This window comes from Lemur catta, chromosome 15 (genome assembly GCF_020740605.2).
Source record: "Lemur catta isolate mLemCat1 chromosome 15, mLemCat1.pri, whole genome shotgun sequence".
Classification (NCBI taxonomy): Eukaryota; Metazoa; Chordata; class Mammalia; order Primates; family Lemuridae; genus Lemur; species Lemur catta.
Genome location: NC_059142.1, coordinates 35,760,627 through 35,786,118, shown reverse-complemented (window position 1 = coordinate 35,786,118; position 25,492 = coordinate 35,760,627). Strand labels below are relative to the sequence as shown.

Sequence of the window (25,492 nt, the reverse complement as noted above, 5' to 3'; positions counted from 1 at the left end):
GCTTCACCAGCTGGAGTAATCTATGCACTTGAAGATTTTTTTTTTTTGGTTGACTAAATTAAATTCACTAGAGAGGGTCTGGGTGGACTAAACCCCAGAGTGAAATAAAGTTTATTTCCTAGTTTGTATGATCTGCTTACATATAAGAGAACAAAAACAAAAATAGACATGTTTAGAACTGAAATTATCTTTGAGGGTTGTTGGTCCATATCATACTGAGAATGCAAAGTAGGGAGACCATTCTAACCAGAATGGGGCTAAGTTAGAAGTTCAAACCTCACATTATGATTTCTGTGGAGGAATTTGCTTTCATTGGGGAATTGGCAGGAGCAATATAACAGTTCTTTCCTGAGGCCTTATCTGTCTCTATCTCCTCTCCTCAACCAAAATCTTGGGAGGCCAAACCCAAGATCAAATGTTGGAGCTTAAGAACTAAAACAATAATCAGGGCTGTGATTTTTTCACTATGAGAGATGACTATTTTTGCAATTTGGGCTCCTGTGGTGTTGAAAAAATAAAATTAAATTAAAAATACAAAGAGATGGCTTCTTGTTGCTATTGAAGGAAGGATGAAGTCTGAATTTGATGTCATTTCTTTTAATACGTGCTAGTTAAATCACAATGAATCTGATTGAGAATCCTAGACTGTGAGTGGTACATATTGTAATGGGATGAGTGCCAGGTTTGGGGCCAGAATACTTGTGTTCAAGTCCTTACTTGGCCATTTTTTAGCATTATGACCCTGGACAAGTTTCTTGACTTCTCTGAGTCTGAGCCTCAGAGAAGAAGAATGGGTTTAATACTACTTATGTCACTGCATTGTTAGTAGGATTAAAGCAAACAAGAAAATATAAACCGTAGAGAACTCTCTAAATGTATGGTATTAACCTTACATACACATTCTGAAATAGTATGAGTCAGTCTTCTGTTTTTTAATATAACTAGCATTATTAAAATATGGAAATATGTGATAGTAGAATAGTATGTGTGCTATATTTTCATGTAACATATCACTACATATTATGCAATATGTACTTTATCATATGAAAATTTCATTGAGAATTGAGAAGGTTGGCTCTGTTTAGGCAAAGGATTTTCTTCTAAGCTAAAGATCTTTTTGAAAACTAAAGCCTAATATTTTATATCTATAAAGAACCCAAATGATTAAAATTGCAGCAGAAAGGTTTCAGGTTGGATATTAGAAAGAACTTCTTGATTTTCCAAATATTTGGGAAAAGTTTTCTAGGGAGGAGGTTGTCTCTTTTTCAATAAGGGATTAGGTTAGAAACTATCCTTCCCAGAGGGGGAAGGGGTTGAACTTGACTTCTGGGATCTAGATAGATCAACAGGATGTACACTTTCATTTTGAATGAATAACTGGGGGCATGATTAAATAATGTTTGAGATCTTTCTAAAAGGAAAGGTTAGAGTGACATGAAGAATTGAAATAATTTTCTACTTAATTTGGTTTATCTAAGTGTGATAGTTTCGGCCAAAATGTCCACTTTGGAAACCTTATCAAACACTGATCAAGCTGAATTTGGATCTGAATGACTGTCCAGACTGTGATTTTTCTGTGGTGATTGGGAGTTAGAGAAGGTTTTAAGGGGTTTCCTTCACTGTTTACCCTCGCCTCTGAGGAAGAAGCAGTTTATTAGCTCCCCTTCAGGCACTAAATAGTTGCCTTACCACTGAGTGTGGAGAGAGAGATGGGGGCTTGGGGGCCAGAAGAGAGAAGAGGGGTGGGGCAGAGCTAAGCCGGGACATGCCAGGCTCAGTAGCCAGAGGGGATGAAGTGGTGCCCTGGAGGCCACCTTCTGCAAAGTGAGGGCATGCCTGTGACTGAGAGCACATTCTAAAAAGAGCTGCAGTCGGGGAGCAAGTGCTTGCAGGGACTTGGGAAAGAGACAGGTAAGGGAATTCAGTAGTGCTGTTTTAGGGAGACTCAGAAATTGTGCCTATGATCTGATGCCTCAGCAATCAGATAAAACCTAACTAAAGGAGACTTTTAAAATCTAGTACATCATGTCAAAGAAGAAGTTTGTTGGATCTATTTATATGAAATGGCCTACTTTTTTAAAAAAAAACAAGAGTAAATATAACCAAATGTTGAGGAAGGTAGCAGAGGATGAAAGCCAGAGGAAAATTTGGCTAAGACACTTTTCAATACTCATATTTATTGACTAGTTGGCACACAGCACTGCTCCCAATTACATGCTTATTGAAAAGATTTTTCTCCCTGCTTATTTAAATAATGATTGAGGCATGATTGCTGGTATAAAGATACAAATTAAAATTTGTTAAAATGGCCCTACCAGATACGTGGGAGGTAGGTTGTTGTCAAACACCAAGAGTCACTTAAGACCACATGACATTGGCCATAATAAATATTTAATACATTGCTTGGGAAGACTAGCAAATATACATTTAGCCTATATTAATGTAGAGTACATTAGAGGCATTAAATTCTTCCATTTATTTCACAAGATAGAGAAACTGAGGTCCAGAAAGGGGAAAGAACTTGCCCACACACATAAGTTAACTTTTTTTTTTAATGACTCTGGGTTATCACGATTGCAAGTAATTCCTCAGTCTAATGGTCCTTTGCTTTCACCATAATATTAATGAGACATGGATCTTAAAAGAATGATCCACTAAGAGCAGGGCAGACTGACCATCAGCTTTCTGGGCTGCACTGAACATTCCTACTCCAACCACAGCCAATTTATAACCAGTCTATACTACAGACCACTCACAGTTGGTCCTGACCCAAGAGCATCACTGCCCCAGTCAAGATGGGATAAGTGAGTACAGCAGCCTGGTGCTACCCTCTAACTTACCACCAGCACTGGGGTAGGGGGAGGGGGGTCTGCTGCCCTGTCTGGGAACCACTCCTCTTCCCTTTCCTTCTCCATACCAACTGGGAAGGCTTGGGCCAAACAGGATGACCCCAGAGGTGAAAAAAAGGAAAAGGAGTTGATTTGGAACACACAGGCATCCTGAATCCCAATCCCTTATGAATCCCAAATTTCCAGACATTCCCTTGAATTTGAAGTTGTGCGGGGAGATTGAAGATGGGAATCATTTCCTTCTAGAAATGTATTGCTTCTTTGTTCTGCTATGGTGTTATCAAAGATGGTGAGTTTTGTGAATTTGAGAAAGGAGAGAGACAGGAAAGTCTTGTATGGTTCCTGTAAAAAGAGTTCCAACTCCTCTCTAATAATCAGCCAACAGGAAATACCTGGACTGGGAACTTTTCACCCCTAGGATATCCAAAGTACCTGATTCTAAACTGGTAGATTGAACCTTTGGCTGCAACCTCCTGGCTCCTCAGTCATTTTGTCAGGGAGGAATCAGGACTGATGTAGCCCCAGGCAGGACCTGAGATTCCCTGTCCCTTGGGCCACTGGGTTTGGGTTAGGGGAATTGGTAGGCAGTGGCCAGGTAAAGTGGGTCAAAAATTCTTAAGCATGGAGGAAAACAGAAAGCAAGGTAGCACTGTGATCTAGCAGTACTTCTCAAACTTTAATGTGCATACAAATCACTCGGAGATCTGCTAAATTTCAGATTCTGATTCAGTAGGTCTGGAGTGGGGCCTGAGATTCTGTATTTCCAAGTAGCTCACAGGTAGTACTGATGGCCTGTGGAGTAGCCAGGCTCTAGAGATCTGGCACCTCAGAGGCTCCTGAGTGTTGTAGACCATCATTCTAGGATGGGAATTCTCTCCAGCAGAGCAGACTCTGCATTTTTTGGCAGTGATGAAGGGTGCTCTCCTTTTCACCAAAGAAACTGGAAGGTGGGCCATTAGCAAGATCTTTCTGGTATTCTTGATCTTTGTAACAACCTGCTATAGCTGCAAGAGTATTTTTAATTAGACCAAATTATCTAGTTTGGTTGTCCATAGAAATCAAAGCCTCAGCTGAAATGTCTGTTTCATTTTGCTAGTGTAGAGATGGCTTATGTGCTGTGATTTTTAAGATGTTCAACACTGCCTGTGGGCATATTTTATGGAGAAATAAACACACAGCCCAATGAGATGTATAGTGTGGTTTTAATATATTGTATATTCACTTATTTATGGGGAAAATAAACACACAAGCCAATAAGCTGTGTATTATTACTTTAATATATTGAATTTATTTCATACCTATATATTTTATGAGGGAAAATAAACTAAGATACATGATATTATTATAATAACACATCTAATTGTTCTATATTAATTTATTTATGAGAGAAATAAGTGCAATTCAACATGACATAAGATTATTTAATGCATGAGATGAATTCTAAATTAAGACAGTTTAAGGGATTAAATTCCAGCTAAATAATGTGTGTACTTTCCACACTGAGGGACCTGTTAAAAAAATATGCCAAGGGCCTGCCTGTCTAGTCCTTATGTCACAACCTGTGTTGGCTCCCTCCTCATCCTGACAGTTGCTGACTCTCAGTGCCAGGTTCTCTAAGTCCCTGTCCTGCTGGTCCAGGGGAAAGTCTGAGAGGCCCATGAAATAAACTGCTTTTAGAGAATGGCAGCATCTGCCAGGGAAGTAGCCCAGCAGTGTCTGTTTCTGAGCCGGAGAAATATTAAGTAAACCTAAGGAGGATGGATGGCTTTCTAGGGCCGTTTAAATCTCCGCGTTCCCAGAACAAACCAGGAAGCAGATGGGGGAGACTGATCCTTGGTTCCCGACTACCGGATTTACAAGGAGCTGAGCAAAGTGGGGTGGGAGACTGGACATGGTGTTGAAATGGAAAATGAAGTTGTTGGCCCAAGACAGGTGGGTCTGCATTTGGAGAAAGCCCTGATCTGGCTTCAAATCCCAGAGCGAAGGATCAAAAGAGACTAGGCGAGGCGAACCTGGGCCCGCAGACCCGCCACTCTCCTTCCCTCCCTACGTCCACCCGGACTCCCCTTCCATCCCGCGTCCTCAGCATCCGTTGGGTTCATTTTGAAAATAAAAAAACCAAATAACAAACAAAAACTAATGGGAGGCTCCCAGTGTCCCTTTCTTCCCTGGCATCTGGCAGATCCAGCGGGGAGAAGGTGGGGGCGGGGGCAGAGCCCCGGGGCTGGGCTGGGCTGGGCCGGGCCCATCCCGAAGCGGCTGTCATGGCGGCCGCAGTCTCTTCCCTCGCCCTCCCCGCCGCCCGGCCCCAGCGCCATTTTGAGCATCTTCCTTGCTTCTCTGTCTCCCTCCCGCTCTCCTCGCTCCTCCTTCTCTCCCCGCGGGCCGAGCGCTTCCCGACGCTGCCCCGGCCTCCATGGGCTTGTCGCCTCGCTGCTTCTCGGATGCTCTTCCAACCCCGGCAACTCCAGGGTGACTGGCAACGCCACATTTCTCAGCCGACCTCTTTTCTTGCCCACTTGGAAGCCAATTACCATCCCTAGATATGGGGCCCTGCTTCCCGAGAAAACCCCCATTCCCACTCCATTCCTTGGCCACCCTACAGCTCCTGGGAGGCCCGCTCATGCTCCAGTCCTCTGGTCCTCAGCCTTTCTGCGTTCCCAATAAGGCCCTCCACTCCGCTTCGGGCACCGAAGCAAGAAGCCTGGGAAGCCCTAAGATCCCTCTCAATTCAACTAAACCTCGGCGCCCCCCTCAGTGTCCCGGAAAGCTATCCCCGGGCCTCCTCTCCTGCACCCTGCTCTGCTCGCAGCACACCCTCTCCCTCCATCTGCCCACCTTTATTTCTAAGCAGAGGCCCAGGGAACACCAGCGCAGGGCCAAAGGCCCTCTGTCCTTCTGTGTATGTGTCGGGGAGGAGTGCCTGAGCTTCCAGCAACCCCCCAGCTCTTCCCGGAGCCGTTGGTAGAGAAGCGGGCACCAATCGGGACTATTTGTACCATCCGGACTTCGCCGGCCCAGGGAATTTAGCTGTCGCGTGGGCTACTGAACCTGACAAACTTCGCGCAGGTCCTGGAGGGATGAGGACGGCCTTTGGGGACACGGGGAAAGGGACTAAGTCCCAACACAAGCACTCACTTTCGTATTAGAAAGACATTTATTTCATCTATGAAAATAATGTACAATAAATACTTTCCCCTTTTCCTATTATTAAGGAATTTTAATAAATAATCTACTGTCTAAAACTTAAAAAAAGAGGAAAATAGGTCCCTCTAGTTCGTTTTAAGAAAGTCCCCTAGAGTTTAATTATTCCTGAGATTTCGTTGGAAGGAGTCTACCAAATGGAATTTTTCTGTGTGATGTGAAAGAGATGCCCGAATGCCCAATATTTTAGAGAAAGAAAGGGAGTGAATTAAATGCTAATTCAATAATACCTGAATTTTAGCAAAACACATATCTACGCAATTGGGGGGCGGGGGTGCTCAATTTTTCCAGCAAACTGCCAAGGAGGGCGGGGGTCCAAAGGGCCGGGAGGAGGAAACGGGTTAGGGAAACTGCAGGTCGATGGCACAGAGCGTGCTGGTGAAGAAGTCCAGATCTTCCTCGGAAAAGGGGACAGGGCTGTCGAACGAACCCTGCAGGCTCGGGGAGAGGCCTCCGGACAGCTGGAAACAGGAGTCGGCCGCGAAGAAGTTGAGGTCGGGCAGGAAAGGCGAATCCTGCCGCTCTGGGAGGGCGTCTTCTGGCAATAGCCGGGGCTCCAGACCTCCGGCCCCGCGCAGCGCGCAGCCCGGGCTTGGCGCGCCCTCCAAGCGATCGGCAAAAGGCAAGGGACCTGGGGCGCCCAGGGTCCCCGGCGCCACCTCAGGCGGGTGAGAGCAGGTTTCCCGCGCCGCCCGCGAGGCGGGGGGACCGCCTGGGCTGGTCGCGGGTTCCTCAACGGGGTCGCCGGTGTCCCCCAGGGCGCCAGAACCAGCTGGTTCCCCGTCGGGCGGCTCTCGGTGCTGCGTCTGCCGCTTGTGCTTCATGCGCCGGTTCTGGAACCAGACTTTGACCTGCCTCTCGGTGAGGTCCAGCAAGGCCGCGATCTCGACGCGGCGCGGACGGCACAGGTACTTGTTAAAGTGGAATTCCTTCTCCAGCTCCAGCAGCTGCGTGTTGGTGTAAGCCGTACGCAGCCTGCGCGCCCCACCGCCACCAGCCTCCGGCAGTCCCGAGCCATCTACAGGGAAAACAGGCTCGGCGTCACAGCGGGCCGTGTCCTCAGCCCAACCTCAGTTCAGCAGAGATAAAGACTACCCTATCCGCCAAAAACAATATCATCAGTCTCCCCTTCCTCCACAACCAAAGAGGCTCGCTCTCACTGCTTTTCGATTCTTTGCCCTCTCTCCCCAGCCAACAGCCGTGGCCCGGGTCAGGGCAAAGTATTCAGAGACGCCCACAGGCCGTGCAGTGAGCGAAGAGCCGCTCCCTTTTGCGCCCAGAACCTCAGAGCTCCCCATACCAACTCCTCCCAGTGGACCCCTCAGTTCGGAACTTTCCAACCCAACCCGGGACTGGGTTCATAAAGGTTGTTCTTCACTCCTCTTCCCAGCTCTCTAATTCCCTCTGTTCTCTTAGGGCTGGGGGAGGGAGGACCTCCTCTTTTCCTGCCTCCAGATTCAATCCCAGCAGCAACACACTCATTCCCCTACAGTTACGGGCGAAAACCTCAATCGAATCCTTTTCTTCTAGCAGAGAAAAAGCGCTTCCCCAACCAGCTTCCAAAATCTGCTGTAGGAAAAAAAAAATGCTGGCAGAGGCTAGGCCTGAACCTCAGCGGGATATTCTACTTCCCCATCCCAGGAATGGACGGGGCAAGGAACCCCAACATGCTCGCCACCTTTTTTTTAAACCTCCCCCACCGCTCTTTCTCCCCCTCTCTTCTAGCTGCCCCTCACCCCACCCCCACCACGCTTACCGACCTGCAGGCGATCCGACCCCGGAGGCCGGGACGGAGGAGGCGGCTGGGGAAGGAGACGTGGCGGATTGGCTGGGTTTCTTGGCGGATTTCTTCTCTTTCATCCAGGGGAACTCGGGAGCTGGGGGGGCAGCGGGGAGCGGCGGCGGTGGCGGCGGCAGAGCTGGCCCATCTTCGGCTCGCTTTTGGCTCCCGGGTCTCTGAAGGGTGGAGGCGCCGGGCTGGAGGCTGGGGAAGGTTTGCTCGAAAGGAGGAGGAGGAGGAATTAATGTCGACTCTTTGATTGATGAAGTTTGAAATGTCTCCAAGACAGCGGGGAAGGAAGTCAGACACTCGGCGAGCGATGGCTGGCTGTTTATAAACCCAATCTCCCTCTCAAATTCAAAATTCATGGCTTTCAATGGTGGGGGAGGGGGCCTGCTGGGGGGGGCGTCAGGAGGGAGGATCGGAAGGGACCCCCCCTCCTGCCCCCCCCAGGTTTATGTGATGGAGCGATTTTGGGAGGGGGAGATTTCGCTGTCTCTCTTTTTTTTAATTTTGGGCCTTTATAATTGTATATTGCTGATAAATACAAGCGTATGGGGACTCTCTCTATTAAACCCAGGACTCCGGCGAAATTGCAGGGAATTCACGGTCACGGGACCGGCCTCGGCCAATCGCTCGTCTGGGCCTGGTGGAAAACAGAGAGCATTATTTGCTTTAATTGATTCAAAAACTCCAGAGGACCACGACCTGGACACCATGAGCCCCCATTCTTACACCAGTGCCTTATACTCTCTCTCCAAGGCCTCCCTTTCTCCGGAAAAGCTAGAGGAACCTCTTCCTCATCCCCTTCAGAGGATGGGAGGTTGTGGGAGCCTAGGAAATGGGAATCTAAAAGAGAAATCTTCCTCTTTTCCAGATATTTTTAATAGAGTAAATTAATGCTTTCTTTATGGCCAGCAACATCCTCCCCTCCCCCAAAAGTAAAGACGAATGAGAATCTTAATGTTAAAGGAAGAGTAGAAAGAGGCTTCCACTCTTTGAAAAACGTAATATTAAGATGCAAAAAAAGAAGATAGATTTACAATCCTCAGCACCAGTATCCCCATCCCACCCTTCAAAGGCAACAGTTAAATCTTGGAAAATGGACAGGCATTCCCAGGCAGACAGAGGAGTGAGATAAGATAGTGAGGGGCACTTTGGGGCCTCTGGCCTCCATAGCTGTGTGGCCTGGGTTCCCTTCTCTGCCCAGTGTTTACAGCACTGGCCCTGCCCCTTAGGTCCACCTGCCTTCCTCACTTGTGGCATCCACACTTCTCTATGACACCCCCCTTCAAACAGGCAGGGTCTAAGATGCATATGTATCCACTCAAAGGCATGAAAGGTAGCCACTGATTTAACTTAGAGCACTCTCAAAGCTCAGGTCAATGTACGTGTGTGTGGGCTGCGGGGAGCTTTTCCCCCAGGACAAAGCTCATTTTTGCCATTGTGCTAGTTAAAAAAAAAAAAAATCCCTGACAAAAGAATTCCCTGAAGATGGAGGGAGTGGAAGTAATGACCACCGAGATGATATTCCATTTCTGGCCCCTGGGGAAATGTTTTTTAAAATTTATTTTATTTTGAGGGAACCAAGATCGTCTGAACTTTAGAGTGTTGTAATTTTCTAGAGGGAGGAGGCACAAGACTCAGAGCCCCAAGCAATTGGTGGGAAACTAGGCCTCAAAGCAGAAAATGAAAAGTCGATCTGGGGGAAGATTTTTAAATAAGTGGGTCAGAGGGATGGAGAGGAGATGAGGCGATCAATCTTAGCCCCCTGACAGCTCCCTCCGATTGCATCAAAGAATTTTGCTCTTTGGAAAAGCAGAGGGAACAGCCGAAATTTCACATCCCTTAAAAAGGCCTGGGGGGGCGGGGGCAAAAGAGAAAGGTGATTCTGGGAGAGCTGGGAAACAGATGGGAAATGGGGACAGAAGGAAGACGCTAAGTTGGGTGGAAAGTTTGCCTGGAGAACTCCCACGGCTCTGGCCTCCCCTCCCCCTTCTCACTCTCGGCTGCCCAGCCAGGAGGAGCAGGCTGGTTAGCAGAGAAATGGCAACTCAGCCGGGAGCTGGAACTAGAAACTTTCTGTCAATGTAACATCGGCGTGGGTGGTGGTGAGTATTTAAAAAGAATGGCAGAGAAGTCTCCAGTAGAAGGGTGGGGGTGGAGGATAGTGGGCTGGAGAAAGGGGAGTTGGAGGTGGGGGCTATAAGGACAAGGGGAGGCAGGCTCTGGAGGGCTCAGAACAGAAAGAGCTGCTCTGACCTGGGCAAACTGGCCAGAGACGGTTGTGTGCAACTCGGCTTCAAAGAAAACAATTTTTGCCATTTGGAGATGTGGATGGGGGTGGGCACGGAAGAATCCAAATAGTAGCTGTCTGGAAGTTGTGCAGGGAGGCCTAAGAGAGGGTTCTCCCTCTGGCCACCCCCTTGAGCACCTCTGGAAGTTCAGTAACAGCCTCTCCAGCTGGCTGCAGGATCTCGTGCTTCTCTCGGCAACTCCGGCCCTGAGACTGTCCCTGCAGGAAATACAGCTCTCTCTAACCCTCGCTGACAGATTTTATGGCCAGATTAGCGAACAACGGAAAACTTGGGTGTTAAAAGGGGCCAAGAGAGCCCTCCTTCCCAGAGACGTCCCTCCCCCGCCCCCCTGTCCTGTTGTGAATCTTGCAGCACAGATATTTTACCCACGTCTTTGACTGCTTTAGCTGAGCGCCTGGAATCTCCCAGAGAGAAGGGTAGGGAACACCAAGCCAAGTCGGCTCTTATTTTTCTTGTTCGCAATTTCAGCTTCAAGCCAAAGCTCTGTTTTTCAAACTCAAGCTAAATTCTCTCTCTTGGCCTGCCTCTCTCCCACTAGATAAATAAGCAACCCAACCCACCCCTAGAGCCAAACATGGCACTTCATCTAGTTACATCATTCAGAAAATGTTATTTAGGGAAGAGAAAGAGAAGGAAGGAAAGAAAGAAAGAAAGAAAGAAAGACCCTTGAGCGTTAGTTGATCCCAATCAAACTTCGCATGCTCTTATGCCTTTAAATTATAGCCTGACCCAGTGCTAAATTGCTTGCTGCTTGGATGAGCCGAGTCCAGTTAAAATCCTACTTGGTCGTGGGGGTGGGGGGGGGTGTAGAATTCAGGTTGCTTTTTATTGTTATTTATTGTTGCATAAAGACTATAATTACTAACCTTGGACTGCCAGAATGCAACATAAAAATGAAAATCAGCCCTTGCTTTAGGCTGAGGGCCTGGAACGATTCTCACTGTCCCCCCCCACCCCCACAACTCTACCACCAAATATATGCTCCTAATTAAGCAATGCGGGCGCATCGCTTACAATTAGAATTATGCAACTCTTCAGCAAGCAGCCATCGCTTCTCTTTCAACGAATTAGCTCCATATTTCAGCCGCCCTGTCTCCTGGCTCTTATCGGCTCCAGCGACGCGGCGGTGACATTTCATCTTTGACAGACCCTCTCTATCCTCGCTCCAATGTGATAAAACTTTTATGGAACCACGACTAAGAAATGAAGTTTTCCCAAGGATGGTGGAAGAGCTGCTCATTAGCCTGGGGACCACTTTATTTATGCTTGGATCCAACCGCTTCTCCCACTCTCCTCTCCCCTTTCTCTGGCAGGGGAAATCAAACACATGCCTCCTCTTCCTCCGCCCAGAGTTTTATTTAGTGATTTAATTTCACTTTAGTTTTAAAGTTTGACCTGAGAAGTCTAGGCCTCAGATTTTTTTTTTTAGATTAATCATTTTCCTTTGTTTTCACTTTAGACCCAATGGTCGTTGGGCTTCAGGTCACGTGACGACTTCTTTGTAGCTCCGGAAGACGACTGTGAAGTTTAGGTTGTGAGGAAGAAACAGTAATGGGCCAGATTTTTGTTGTTGTTGGTGGTGGTGGTGGGGTTGCGAGGAGGTTGTGGCCAAAAGAGGGAGCAGACAAAAGGTCAATGAATGAGAAAAACGGAAAGGCAAAGAGGCCGAACAGAAAGACCTACCGAGAGCACTGGAGTCCCCTCTCCCTTCAACTTGTTACTTAAAACTTAGCCAAAGAAGTTGGCAGAATGTTCCAGGATCACATAAGTGAGAAAACAGTATTTAAACCTGAGACACATAAAGGGGGAGATAGGGACCTGAGCACTGGTCAAAAAAGCCAGGAAAGGGTCTTCAAAGTCCCCTAGTCTTTCTTCCCTTGAGGGAAATTGGGTAGTCAGCAGCCTTGCTTTGCTATCTAAATTGGACCACCAGGACAAGATAAAATTGATAACAGAAAGTTTATTCAAGAACTGTTTGACAGACAACCCTTTTGGGTAAGGAAAAAAGTAACTACAGAAGAACAAAGAAAGTTCCAAGAGGGAATTAACTCTAATTCTACAAATTCAGGACTATACAGTGACGATTAGGAGCTGAGTTCATGCCTTTTAGAACTAATTACAATTGCTCATAAGTACGAGTTTAACATAAATTACAGCTCTTTTCTAGAGTACAATAATAACTAAAATAGCTGGTTTTACATGACAGAAAACACAATGTCCTTTATAACAAGTAAATACTAAAAAAGTACAATTTTTTCCTTTTTTCCCTCATATAAATACATAATGTAGGGGGATAAATAATACAAAAAGAAAATATTTTAACAGGCTATAACCAATAAATATATATGAAAATGTTCACTAGAACACACGCTTTTTGAGCGATGCTGGACTTCTGCAGGCCCAGGCATCTCTCACAGTTGTTTTTATATCCATTAAAATGTAAACTCTAAGTGCAACAAAAGTGTCCTGTCAGGAGGTTGAGCAAGGCACATAAGCCCAGCTGCAGCTCCTGCCTGGGACAGACAGTTTGTTCAAATATACCCTGTTTTCACGTTAAGTCAAAAGAGCAACAGAAGAAAAGAAAAGTGTAGAACCTCGTGTCTCTGACTGCTTTCCGTGGAGAGAGGGGGATGGACCTGGAGCTGAGACAGAGGCAGCAGAATGGGCAAACCTTCAGTCCTGACAACTTGCCTGCCCGAGCCTCCTAACTTTTCCTTAAAAGAAAAAATATATATATATATTTTTATGATATAGGCAGCTCTGACTTTCAGGATCTCTCGCCATCCCTGAGCCCTCTAACAACTGTAATTGATGGGGGTGCAGTATAGATATGAATGTCCTAGAGCAGAAAAACATGGGGCTAGAAATGGAGAAGGGACCCCAATAAACTTCAAATAGAGGGGAGGAAATTTGAGGTTTCAGGGAAGTGGGAGGGGAACGTGCTTTGTGCCCTTAGATTTGAAATGTGTTTTCTTATTTTTTAAAGGAGAATTGAGAGGAAAAAAATTAAGATTTGGGGAAATTACCCGCAGAGATGGAAGGTAAGTTGGTTGGTTAGTTGGTGATGGCCTAGCCATCTTGTCTGTTTTGTAAAATGTGCTTCTCTGCCTTGTTTTTCTACTTCGTCTTCCTCTATCCCACTCCCATGCGTGGAATTCCAACTTGGTAGTGCTGGAGCCCTGGGGTTGATGGGGTCATCTCCAATCTGCTGTGGATTCCTTTCTGATGGGTTGGCAGGCAGATGGAACTAGGGGTGGAGGATTTAAAAGCAACCTCTCAGGCCAGGGGGAGGGGGAGGGGAAGGAGCTCCAGGCCTGCTCTGCCCAGGAAGCCTGGCTACCACCTCTCTGGCCTCTCTTTCAGATCTCCAGGCTGCCCCCAGAGCTCCACAGCTCTGCTCTTCTTCCTCACGCCCCCCCCCCCCGCCCTTGACCTCGTTCCTCCACCCTCCCTTTCCCATCACAGGTGTGTTAATTTGGGCGCTTCTTGGATTCTACCCTGAGGAGGAGGCGCGTGGTGAGAGGAGAGGTCTGTGTAGGTGGGGTGGGGGTCGCAGGGTCCGTGGTGCTGGCTGGGTGCCATAGGGGGCGCCCCATTGTAGTCCAGGTTCCCCGAAGGATGGTGGGAAAGGTGGTTGAGGCCATAGAGGGAGGGGCCGGCAGGGGGCGGCAGCGGATCCGCGTAGCCGCCCCCGCCAACGTACACGGGGCTGCCCTGCATGGTGGGCGTCCCGTAGGCGCCCCCGTTGGCTTGGAGGACGTGGGGCTCATAATCCGGCGCCGGGGTCGGGGGGTACTTCTGGGGGGCGCCGCAGCCCTTGAGAGGGGGCTGATAGTTGGAGGGCAGAGCGTAGGCATTCTGGTGGGCTTTGCCGAAGGTGGGCGGGGACGGGCTCTCGTAGCTAGGCGTCATGGAATGTAAGGCGTTCATGAAGCCGGCCGTGGACTGCATGGGTTGTGGGGGGCTGCCGGCTGGAGAGGGGCCCCCAGACGACGAGGCCAGCCCCTTGGCCTTCTGGTCCTTCTTGTATTTCATGCGCCGGTTCTGGAACCAGATCTTGATCTGCCGCTCGCTGAGGTTCAGCAGGTTGGCCATCTCCACTCGGCGAGGCCGGCACAGGTAGCGGTTGAAGTGGAACTCCTTCTCCAGCTCCACCAGCTGCGCGCTCGTGTACGCCGTCCGCGCCCGCTTGGACGCCGCTGACCCCGGGGGGCTCTTGTCCCCTCCCCCGCCGCCGCTGCTGCCCCCGCCGCCGCCCCCACTGCCGCCGCCGCCTCCGCCGCCGCCGCCGCCGCCGCAGCCCTCTGCTGGATCCGAGGGGGAGGGGTGGGAAGGGGAGAAAATGAAATAAAAGATAATTACTGAACACGCCAAAATTGAATGCATCGTTTCTTAATAAATCCAGGCCTGGACTCAGAGCCCCAGCTGCCCTCCCCTTCGCGTCCCCGCCTCCTCCTCGCTAGCCCCCCCCCCACCGCCCGTCGCATTAGCGGACACTCTATAATAGTGGCATTTATTAAGAGACCTGTTCTCCTCTCGCTGCCCCAGCTTATGAAAATTTGATCATGTCACGCAGACAGAGCCGCATGGCCATTTATTTAGGGCTGGATTTTCACGTGCGCGCTTCCTCCCCCTTATCCCCAATTTCATGTCTAGGAAGACATTCTCCCCACTCTGCCCCATCCTGTGGATAGGGCCGGTGACTGAGGAGAACCCTTGGGGGAACCTGGACACTCGTGGGCAGAACCCCGAAATGTGGAGCTAAAAGGCTACCGTGCCTGGAGGCCGGGACCCGGGGACGCCAGAGCGATTGTGATTAATACCCACAGTAATCATACTTAATAATAATCAATCCTTGACGACTCTGCATCATCCCAGCAGCGCCTCTAGGCTCTGCAGCCCTGGGAAGGTCTCTGAGGCCCAGCACCCGGCCTTCTGGAGCTCACAGAAGCTTAGGTGGAGGGTGGCTAGAGGGGAGGGGGTGTTGGCGGGGTCAGGGGGTGGGGGTACTAAAAATGCGCTGCCACCTCCTAATATTGTTCCCAGGCCGCCTCTTGGGCGCCTAGGGGCTGGGTGCTAGAATAACAGTGACATTCCTGGCCTGGACAAAAGCTGATGAGAGGAAGGCAGAGAGCTGGTACCTGTGCCGGGGGAGCTGTTTTTCAGCTTGGACGTTTGCCTCGACTCTTTCATCCAGGGGAATATCTGTTTGGTGAGGGTGGAGGTGGAGCCGGGACCGCACTTGGGGGGACCGCTTTTGCCGGGCCCGCCCCCATTATTGCTGTTGCTAGTGGTACTGGTAGGTGCGGCGCTGGGCGGGGGTGAGCCGGGCGGGGCGGGCAGGGGCTCCGGGGCCAGGCCGGGCCTCATGCAGCTGCCGTTGAGCTCCTTGCTCTTGGCATGAGGGGCGGCGTTGCCCAGGGACTGCAGCGAGCATGCTGAGCGCTGGTAGTCGCCCTCCAGGTGCGTGGCGGCCTGAAAGGGGGGTTGGGGGGGGCCGTCGTAGCCGAAGCCATTGCTGCCAGGGTACGAGGAGTAGCCTCCGAAGAGCGCAGCCGCGGCGTTGTCGTAGTAGGTGGCTTTCTGCATCGCTGGGCGAGGCCCGGGCAGTGGGTGGCAACTTGCAAGGGCCTGATAACCTCAGGATCGGACATTGGCACCCCTGGGGGTCACGTGACAAGCCGGACCCCCCCCTCCCTCCCCTCTCTGCCCCCCTCCTCCCGGGTACGTTCCAAGCGGCTGACCTGCGGGGCGAGAGAAGAGACACAAGGGGGAGAAGAGGACTGGGGCTCGGCTCGAATCCATCTTAGGAACTGAAAAGGGAACTGACATCAATAGGGTTTTTTTTTTTTTTTCTTCTCTCCTACCCAGCATCTCCAGAGCAGATGCTGAGGCCAGGTCCCTGACATGAAATGGATTTTTCTTATTTCAATGCTTTAATTTTCAAGAAAAAAGCCCACCAGTTTTCATTGCCACTTAAAAAATAAGGACTGTACTGCTTTGGGGACTGCCTAGTTATAGAATCCTACTACTGCAAGGGCCATTGCTTCTCTCCTGTCTGTGCACTAGCCCCTGCCCTCGCCAACTCCCTCTCCTTACCTCCCCCCTCAACTTTGGGATAGAGTGGCTCAAGGGAGGAGGCACTAGGAGACGCCAAAATAAAAGCGTCATCTATGCTTTTGAGCTGAGAGGCTTCTCTGCCTCCTGCCTTTGCCTCCCTCCATGTGTGTTTAGGTCTCTCATCCAAGCAAAGGCTAGCCTGGAGGAAAACCAGAGGATCTCAGAAAAAGATGGGAGAAACAAGTTCAGCAGGGAATCTTCTCCTGTCAGGTATCCTCTCCCCTCAAAGGACAGCAACAGCCTGACCTACAAACTTCCTGAAGATTTTTAACCTCCAGAGTCAGCTGAACCCAGGCTCATTCGACCATGTCCCTGCTGCAGGTACCACCACCTCCAGTCGGAGTCTTTGCCCAGCCAAGCCTGGGACCCAGCATCCAGGGCCTCCATGGGGCCCCCAAAAGGAGCAGGATTGTTGCTATTTTCCAGACCAGGCCAGTTGGTGCTGTGACCATTTGGCCTAGGTCTGTCTCCTCACTTCTCTTCCTTTTCCATCAGATAATTTTTTTCCCACCCTTTCCTTGACAGTCTTTTGATTTCTCCAAAAGAAAAGAAGAAAAAATCGCATAACTGCTGGACTTTTCTGCCAAAATAGGAAAAACACTTTCTAAAAGAGAAAATTATTCCTGAGGGGAGAAAAAAAGCCAACAAAGCAATTTGAACAATATTATTCTCTGGGTTGGAAACAGAGGGGGTACCCTTGTTGACTGAAGTTCCCCGAGGCAAAAAATAAAAAATAAAATACAATCACTATTTTAATACAGCCTTTTAAAAGTGTGCCAGAAAAATAAAGAATCAAGCTATCATACGATTTTGTTTGTTCTAAAACTTCTGACTGCATTTTTTCCCCTGTCTTTCCCAAGCCCTCACCACCACTTTTCATAAAACCTCCATGCTGACTCTCTCTTCTGACGTGTGTTTGGAAAACTTAAATCTCATTCAGCCCAGCTGGTCAACTCCAAAGAAAACTAAAAATAGGAAAATAAAGGGAGTGCAGGTGAAGGAAGTCCCTCCCACACATAAATCCCCCTCTTAATGGCACAGATTTATACTCAAAAGGGAGCCAGTGTAGCCCTGAGTTCCGATTGGTTTCTGGAAATACACATGGGTCTGCAAAGCAGCAGGTCCTTCCAGGGAGAACCGGAGTTCAATTGACCAGGCTGACCCAATCCCTTTATTATTATTACCATTAGCCTCTGATGATTTAACCAAAATTAGCTTCGAAGCAGCCCTGGCCGAAGGGGGAATTAATTAACAGGCATCAGTTGAGTTTGTTATTCATAGATAGAGAAGAGAATGAAATAAAAACGTTGGCAGGGGTTGGCTGACTGGGCCCTAGCTTTATTTAGTCTAAATGATTGTTACAGCAATAATAATGATGATGATGATGGTGATGATAGTAATAATAATAAAACAATAATTTGACTAGACGCCTGGGGCCGAAATTCCTGTCGCTCCCCCTGCAATAAACCCCAAACCATCGCAGGACCGAGGCCAGGCGAGCGTGGGAAGCGAAGGAGCCAGAGACTCAAGAGGAAAGAATGGAGACTCCGCCGGCGGTGAGACAGGGCCGGGAAGGTTTGTGCACCCGGGTAGTCCCAGGCTGCCGCCGCCGGGCTGTCTCGGCGGCCGCCGCTGCCGCGGTGGCTGGCGATGAGCTACCAGCCTACTACGCTGGCCCAAAGAGGCGAAGAGAAAGCGATCAGGACACCAAAACAGTTATCAGCGGCAGGTTCCAAGCACACCGGGCCCAGCGAGGGCCGAGCCCCCCGGGCAGCAGCAAGTTTGGGCGCTGGAGGTAACCGAATTAAAAGGCGCCTTAGCAACTCCGCTTCGGGACTTTGCTCAGCAGGGCTCTGGGCTGGAGGGCGCCGAGGCCTGGCTGACGGGACAGTGGGAAGAGGGAAAGGTGCCGAGGGGATCCGAGATCTGGGATCCAGGACAAGAGGGGGTGGGGAACAGCTCTACCAAGCCAAACATATCTATTTCCCTTGCCTCCATGTTGGAAAAATTCAGGCTCCATATGGCTCCTCGGGAGGGAGGGCGGGAGGGAGACCGTGGCTCCCAGCTTCCCCCAAGGGTCTCGCTGGAGAAGGGAGGTGAGCCCCCAAGAACTCCACCTTTCCAGGTACACCCCGGGGAAAGAAGGGAGGGTAACAATAGCTGGGGAAGCCCCGGGAAAGGGGATAGGCCACCTTCCAGGACTTAAATTAATGAAATGAAGAAAAATAAAAGAACAAGAAAGGAAGAGAGAGAAAGGTTAGTCTCTTCTTAGAAGCCGGGGGAAAATTCAGCCCTGGATCTGGCTGCTGAAAGAAAAGAGGAGAAAAGGAGAGAAGCAAGAAGAGAGGGGAGAGAGAGAGAAAGAGAGAGAGGGAGGGAGGGAGAGAGGGAGAGAGAGAGGGGGAGAGAGAGAGAGAGTCGCTGCGTGGAAGGAAGCTTAAAGCTTGTGAACTCTTCTTGAACCGAGATTGGAGTCATATGGGCCATAAATCATTGAGACATACTCTCCGCCATTCACAAACTGATAGCCTATTTCAGTCCAGCTTACCTTAGCCACCGACGAGGGGAGAACAGGCAGACATAATATATATTCACATCGAGCCCCAGCGCGAGCGGCAGGCGAGAAATCTCCCCTCCTTGAAGGCAAAGGAAAAAAAGACCACTGTTTAAAGCTGCGTCGCCCCCCCCCCCCCAAAGCCACCCCGGCTGGGGAGCCCGAGGGGCAGACCGGCCAGAGGAGCCGCGCGGCGTCCGCTTCAATTCACTCGGCTTAGGAGCGGGGGGTGCGCAGGAGGGAGGGGGTGGGGGAGCTGGGGAAAAAAATAGAAGACCGAAAGGTGCCGGGGCGGCTCAGCTCGCCGAGAATCCAGCTCCGGGCTCCAGCATGGCCAAGCCGCCACAGTGTGGTTGCCCTATAAGACTGGTACGCCCTACTCTCCGTAACAATGGCCTCTGCTTTTGCACAGGGAAAAAAAAACCACACAGACACACACACTCACTCACTCACTCACACACAAGCTCACACACATCCCCACCTCTCCCCCTTTAGCAAGCTTAGATGCCTGATAAGGAGGGAAGGTGGTGGTGGTGATGGGGGAGGGGGGAACTTTAAGATACCCCCCCCACAAAAGAGTGAAAAGAAAAGAAGGTGGAGAGTGTTTTGTTTTTTTTAAAGAACAGGTAAATTTTTAAACTGATATTGGGGGGACAGGGAGGAAGAGGAGAGCAGAGGCGAGGAAGGCCAGTGAAGTTCACAGCTCCCCCCACACCCCACTGGTGAACCATTATGCTAATTTGAGAAGGAGCATTGGGAGGCCGAGTCAAAGGCAGGCTGAGTAGGGGTGGGGGTGGTGAGTGTCCCTCTGAGCTCATTCGCGGTTGGAACACTAGGACTTTTTTTTTTTTAAGTAGTTTCACTCCTCCGGGACTGGTGGCTGGGTCTCCTGCCTCTCGGTGTCTCCCTCCTCCGGAGTCTCCAGCCTCCGCTGCTTCTCTCCTCCACACCCTCTCCTCTATTCCTTCTCTCTCCGGCAAATCTCCAGGCCCAGTCTTTAACCAAGGGAGAGGGAAAGCCAGACATTTTTTTCTTTCTTTTTTTAAACCACCTCCTTTTTTTTTTTTTTTTTTTTTTTTAGCACAGACAACAAGCGGTGAGTGATGATTTTAAAAACCCAGAACATCTTGCAGGGGGAGGAGGGTTGGGAAAAGGGTGACAAAAGGAGGACCCTGGGTTTAGCTTGAGCTCCAGACTGGCTGGCAGTAGAGGGGCTGTAAGAACTTTATGGAGAAGTTTCTGTTAAGATTCTCACCTGCAGATAGGCATGGGGGACTAAGAGGTGCTAAGGACATTTGTACTTCTAAGAAGATGAGAAGAACTAGCAGAATGGCTTAATTTTAAATGCCCCGGCAGAAGAGAAGGAGGATAGTTGTTATTATTATTATTATTATTCCGAACAAACCTGTTTGTTTCTCTCTGCTCTGCAAGATTTATGACTATTGGCACAAGCGAGGAAGGCCACAAAAGCTAAAGTGTTCTTAGGGTGTATTTGAGCAGGGCAGGAAAAGGCAAGGAGGAGGCCCGTAGGAGGAAGAAAGGAGCCAAGAATGTAGGTGTCTGCAGATTTGGGATGGGGGTGGGGAAAAGCCACTGGATGGGAGGAAAAAGACAAAAAGAGCACCAGGACATTTCTTCCGAAAGCAAAAGTATTTGCAACTCTGCCTAACTGCTGACTCGGAGCTTAGGAGATAAAACAGAAGGCAGAAAGTCTCTCTTTTCTACAAAGGCAGCTTGGAAAACTGGTTCTCTTAACTTCATGTAGACAGAACCAGCCACTACACCCTGTGATTTCCTCGTTAGAATACTTGGCTTTTGCCTCCTCCCATCTGGATGCACCAGGAGAGGTGATGGGACTGGGGAAAACAAAGGTGAGAGATGGTTTCCAGCTATTGTCTCCCCTCCAGAAGAGGATGGCTGCGTCTGGCAAAGCTTCCCTCACACTCTCTCACTCCCCACTCAGAGGCTGTGCTTTGGGATGAGAAAGGGAGTGGTCCCTGGCCTCTGGCCCCCATTTCTTCCAGGCCAGCTAAGTGAGGGCAGGTGAGTTGGAGCAGCTGGGGCCCTCCTAAACAGGGGGAACCTGTGGCCTTCCTACCCTTCAGCAACTGGACCCGCATGCACAGCCTCAGGCTGCGAAGTCCTGAGGATCCTATCTCCTGCCTAAAGAGTTGGTCATCAGGGCAAGTGGGGAGAAAAAGTGAGGATGGAAGGTGTGAGCTATTTTTCTGTGTTTATTAATAGTATTAAGAAAAGAAAATGTCTAAGCCAGACCCAGTGCTGGGGCTGAAAGCAGGACCCCCAAAGAGACCCGTTAGGGCCATTGAGTATGCGGCTGCAAGAAGTCTGTCCTGAGATCTCTAGAGGACCCTGACTGGAGACCTACAGGGTTAGATCCCATGTAACTTTAGGCCTAAGGGGTCAGGGACTTGGGCCAAGGAGGCTTCCAGAGGCTTAAGGGAACCAGCACCTTTGGGGTTTTTCTCTCACTCGTCAAAATAAAAACGTCAAGACTGTATACCTCAGACCGTCCAGCTCTCCAAGCTGTTACTATCACTGGCTAGAGAATGTCACTGTGAAATTGAGAGAAAAGGAGAACCTGATCACTTGTGGGACTGCACAACTTTGCCTCAAGGAATAAAAAGAGAGCCCGGAGGAAACCCAGCCAGCTGTGGGGCCCGCAAGAAGAGATGGGGCTTCAGAGAAGCGAAGCAGGCCTGGAACTAACTGGGGGTAGAGGAGTGTTCCAGAGACAGCGACAACCCCTCCTCTCCCCAAGCCTCCTCAATCCTTTGTGGTCCCTCTGGCTACACAAGGTGGTCGGGTATAGTAGGGTGGGAGTGAAAAGAAGAACTGGGGTGCAAGGAAACGAACCTGGAGAAAGTTTCAGAGGACATGCACTCACAAATGCGGTAGGAGATGGAGTGGGGGCTTCTTAATTCTGGACAACAGAGCCCATTTTTAATGCTTGGTAGGCAATTAGGTCCCAGTTTGGTTTCTTTCTTGCCTTCTTTTTCTTCCTTTCTCAGAGGGTTCTGGCCAGCAGGCGAGTTGCCCCAGATTGGGGCTGGGAGGGGAGATGGTCAAACAGGCATCCCCAAAGCACCCATTTCATTTAAGGTGCTGCAGGCTAGGGGATTTTCAAACTCCAGGGGACAAAGATGGGGTAGTGAGGAGCTTGGGCAGGGAACTTGCCCTGGAGGACACCAGAGGGGTCTGAGGGAAGATTTTGGGGTCTGGGAAAAGAAGGGAGGGTGGAGAAGGGTTTATCATCCCTGACAGTGAAGTCATGACTAAGGAATAGACTGGAGAGAGAAAAGAGGGAACAATTTCTTCCTGGATTCGGGGAGGGAAACTTGGACAACTCTGTGTGTGTATGAATGCGTATGTGTGTGTATGAGAGAGAGAGAGAGAGACAGGGAGAGGGAAACCGAAAAAGAAAAAAACTGAGAGAAAAATTAAGAGACACTAGTGTAAAGTAATAAAGGCAAAAATAATAATAAAAGATACAGGAAATGTCCCTCCTTATAGACATCCTTTCCATTTCCACAGAGCCAGAACACTCTCTCTGTCACTCCCCCTCCTACCCTTACTGGGTATCCAGTACCAGGGGACATGGAGCACTTTAAACTCCCCTGAGCAATCACTGGCCACCACCTTTCTGGACCTTGGTGGTGGAAGCACGCCTGTTTCTCTCCCCCAAAAATTCATCAACAGGCAAACGAAAATTCTCTCAATAATGGCAAACTGGCTGGCTCCTTTAAAACTGATTTCTGATCTCAGCCCTGGGGCAGCCCAGGATCCCATCCCCAGCTCAAACAACACAAAATGCGCTAGTCCGCCTGGCCCGGCTGGTCTCTGAGGAGCTGGGACCTGAGAGCCTGGGGACCTGAGAGCGAAGTATTTAGTGATGGATCTTTCTGACCCTGTCGGGGTTCCTGGTTCCACACTTTTCCAGCTTCATTGCCCAACTTTGTGGCTGCAGCAGAGTGGTGTAAAGTTCTCACGCATGCCTGTCTCCTCGTTATTAATAAAGATTTCAAAGCTGGGGGTTGTAAAAGGGAATTGCTAATGAAGAAGGCTCTTGGCATTTGGATCCCCGATCCCCAACTCTCTAATAGGCCAGAGCAGGAGGGAACAAAGGGGCACTAGTCAGGAGCAGATCTCTGCACCTCCGCAGAAGCCCGTGTAGCCCCTGCTCAGCAGTATTGGGATCCAAAGAAGAAAAAGGCCGCTAGGGCAGGAGAAGAAATATCCAAGCTGTCCTTTCCCCACCCCAGACATGGGAGTGCTGCCCTCTTCCTGGCTAAGTAAGAGAAGGGGAGGCAGGAACAAACAGGGCAGCCACACGGGTCTGCAAAGTTTACTGTGACCACGGAGGCAGCCTGAACACCATAATAAGGGGAGGGCGGTGCCGTGAGAGAAGTTGGGAGCCACGAGCAAGGCAGGCTCCTTGATGGCGATACCTCCTATTCTGAATCAGGGCTCCCGACTCATCTAGAAGCAGTCTTGGACTGGCAAGTCTCACCCCCAGCTAACGCTGAGACAAAGGTGGGCAGAGTGGAGAAGGCAGAGGGAGAGAGACTGCTAATCTTGGACAGCTTGAGGGCTAGGAATGCTGGGGAAGGGAGGTAGCAGCAGGCAAGAGAAGAGCAGGGGCCCAGTCCCTGCGAGTGGCTGAGCGGATCTCTCCTGACAGATTGGATGTCTCTCTCCCAGTGACCTCTGTTTATCGGACAATAACTCACTGGATTAATGACCAATCAGTGGAAGGCCTTCCAAATTGCCTCCAAATATAAAACTCCAAAGTCAGAATGGGATAGGACCAGAGTCTGGGCCTGCCAGGCCTTTTGTTTTTTTCCCTCTCTCAAAATAGTGTTTGGGGCTAGACTTTAGGGAGTAGATTATCGGGCCATAGACTGAGGTTTCCAGAGCCCCAAAGATGAGGTTGTTTCTCATCTTTTCTCACTTCCCTCTTCCCTTAGTATTCATATCTCAAACCACATTTCCCAAGGCAGCCTGAAAACCTCCCCTCCCCTGCTGGCCTCCTCATATCCCCGATCTTACAAGAAATTGCCCTTCTCACAACCATGGACCTGAGAAGCCACCACTTCTTTCTAATTTTATCTTGCCCCAGTTGGGGGAAGAGATGGAAAATGAGAGCAAGAATAGAGTGGGGGTCTTCCACCATCTAGGCCTTCTGTCCTGGCGGCCCCAAGGAGACCTGGTAGAGTGTTGTGGCACCCTGTGTGTGCCTCCTCCCAGGAAGAGAGGGCCCAAAGACCTAGGGACCAGGGTGAGGCAGGGGAGGTGGTATCCCTTGTCACAGAATCTAAACTCTGAAACCACAATTCAGTCCCTGGTCTTGGGTAGGAGACATCTCAAAAGCCACATCCTAAATGACTCCAGCCTTAGCCCAGTGCCTGGCAGGGAAAGGGCCTTGCTCAGTGGGACCCAACCCCTCCTTCCTTAGCCCTTCTCCAAATGCCAATCCCAGCTAGCTAGCCCCTCTCTGCTGCCTAATTTCACTGCTCTCCACTAGGTTCTTCCTCTGCTGAGAATAAGGACACTTTCAGGAAGAAAAATAGCCCAGATTCCAGTGGACTTCCTGGAGCTAGTCTGAGTAACCATCCATTGATGGAGGTGGATACAAACTCTCTGAATATTACAAATAAGCATGCAGTAACCTATACCCAAATGCCCACAGAACTCCAGGACATGCAAGGGAGCTGCTCCCAAGCACTGTCCCACAGAGGACAGATACACAGCTGGCACCTAATTTCAGAAGTGAGGAGAACTCAGGGAGTGTCCAGTCCAACTCTGTCATTCTTACAGACAAGGAAACTGAGGCCAACTGTGAGGAAGTGATTTGTCTAGAGTCATGCTTGGGATGGGCCTGGTAGCTGAGAGGCTTGGATTCTAGGCAGTCCAGATTGGCTGTGTCATACGAGGTAGGACACTCCTTGAGCCTGTGTCCCCTTCTGTAAAGTCTAGGCATGTGTATAGAGCAGAGGGGTTGGGCTAAATGATCTCTAAGATCTCTTTTTTGGACTGAAAGTAATTCTCTTTGCTTATGTAAAAGCGAGTGACAATAAGCAGTAATAAACTGACTTCGGACAATAACAGGCACCATCTTCACTAAATGCAGAGTATTTCCTCTTGGAATTTAAATGCTTATACATACCCTATCCTACCACTAAGCACAAACCCAATTCCTGGTCCTCCCTCTGCCCCACAGAGGTTCATGTACTAGGTTTTACTGCTTTTCTTTGGTGGGGGCATTGTTTTCTACCCTCATTACCGAATCAAAAGTGTTATTTTGGGATGTAGCAACCTGAGCAGTAAATAATTAATTTGTATAATTAAAGGAGGAAGCCTTCAAACTGGCAATTTTTAACCAGGCATCAATGCACGCATTGTACCAGCCTAGCCTTCTCACCCGACCCCCACCTCTGTCCACACACCTACCAGCCTCCCCAATTGCCTCCCCCACAGTTGGAGAGCAGCATTCCCTAGATGGCCAGCAGGGTCCACAGAGCCCGATTCTGCTAGCTCCCAACAAAGTGCCATTCTCTACGGCTCCCCCACAGCAATTGGTTTGCCAGCAGCTGCCCCTCGAAGCTTGATTTCCCTAACCCCCAAAGCTATGCTGGGCTCCAGGTCCAGG

General features: G+C 49.7%; 2 protein-coding genes across 8 annotated transcripts in view; both read right to left on the bottom strand.

The window, feature by feature from the left end:
- Positions 1–5,991: 5,991 nt before the first annotated feature.
- Positions 5,992–8,467, bottom strand: HOXB2 (homeobox B2). The gene is made up of 2 exons (XM_045526272.1): positions 7,814–8,467; positions 5,992–7,071 (listed from the first exon to the last, which is right to left on the bottom strand). The coding sequence occupies exons 1-2, from the start codon at positions 8,199–8,201 to the stop codon at positions 6,395–6,397; spliced, it is 1,065 nt and encodes a 354-aa protein (XP_045382228.1). The 5' UTR covers positions 8,202–8,467; the 3' UTR covers positions 5,992–6,394.
- Positions 8,468–12,091: 3,624 nt separating this feature from the next.
- HOXB3 (homeobox B3) overlaps positions 12,092–25,492 on the bottom strand; it is a 41,485-nt gene continuing 28,084 nt past the window's right edge. For 3 of the 7 annotated variants that reach the window (XM_045526266.1, XM_045526267.1, XM_045526268.1), the window contains exons 3-4: positions 15,293–18,907; positions 12,092–14,455 (exon numbers count right to left, since the gene is read on the bottom strand). In XM_045526266.1, the coding sequence (XP_045382222.1) occupies positions 13,611–14,455; positions 15,293–15,740 (1,293 nt within the window). In that variant the 5' untranslated portion in view covers positions 15,741–18,907 and the 3' untranslated portion in view covers positions 12,092–13,610. Of the gene's footprint in view, positions 14,456–15,292; positions 18,908–18,999; positions 19,414–25,492 lie in introns of those variants that run through there. The other 4 variants (XM_045526271.1, XM_045526265.1, XM_045526270.1 and 1 more) reach the window with 4 other exon arrangements.

Bases quoted from the DNA above. Each gene is read 5' to 3' on its own strand.
- HOXB2 (XM_045526272.1), bottom strand. From the start codon at position 8,201: ATGAATTTTGAATTTGAGAGGGAGATTGGGTTTATAAACAGCCAGCCA. The intron at 7,072-7,813 runs GTCGGTAAGCGT...TTTTCCCTGTAG, and splicing joins CGGGGTCGGATCGCCTGCAG to ATGGCTCGGGACTGCCGGAG.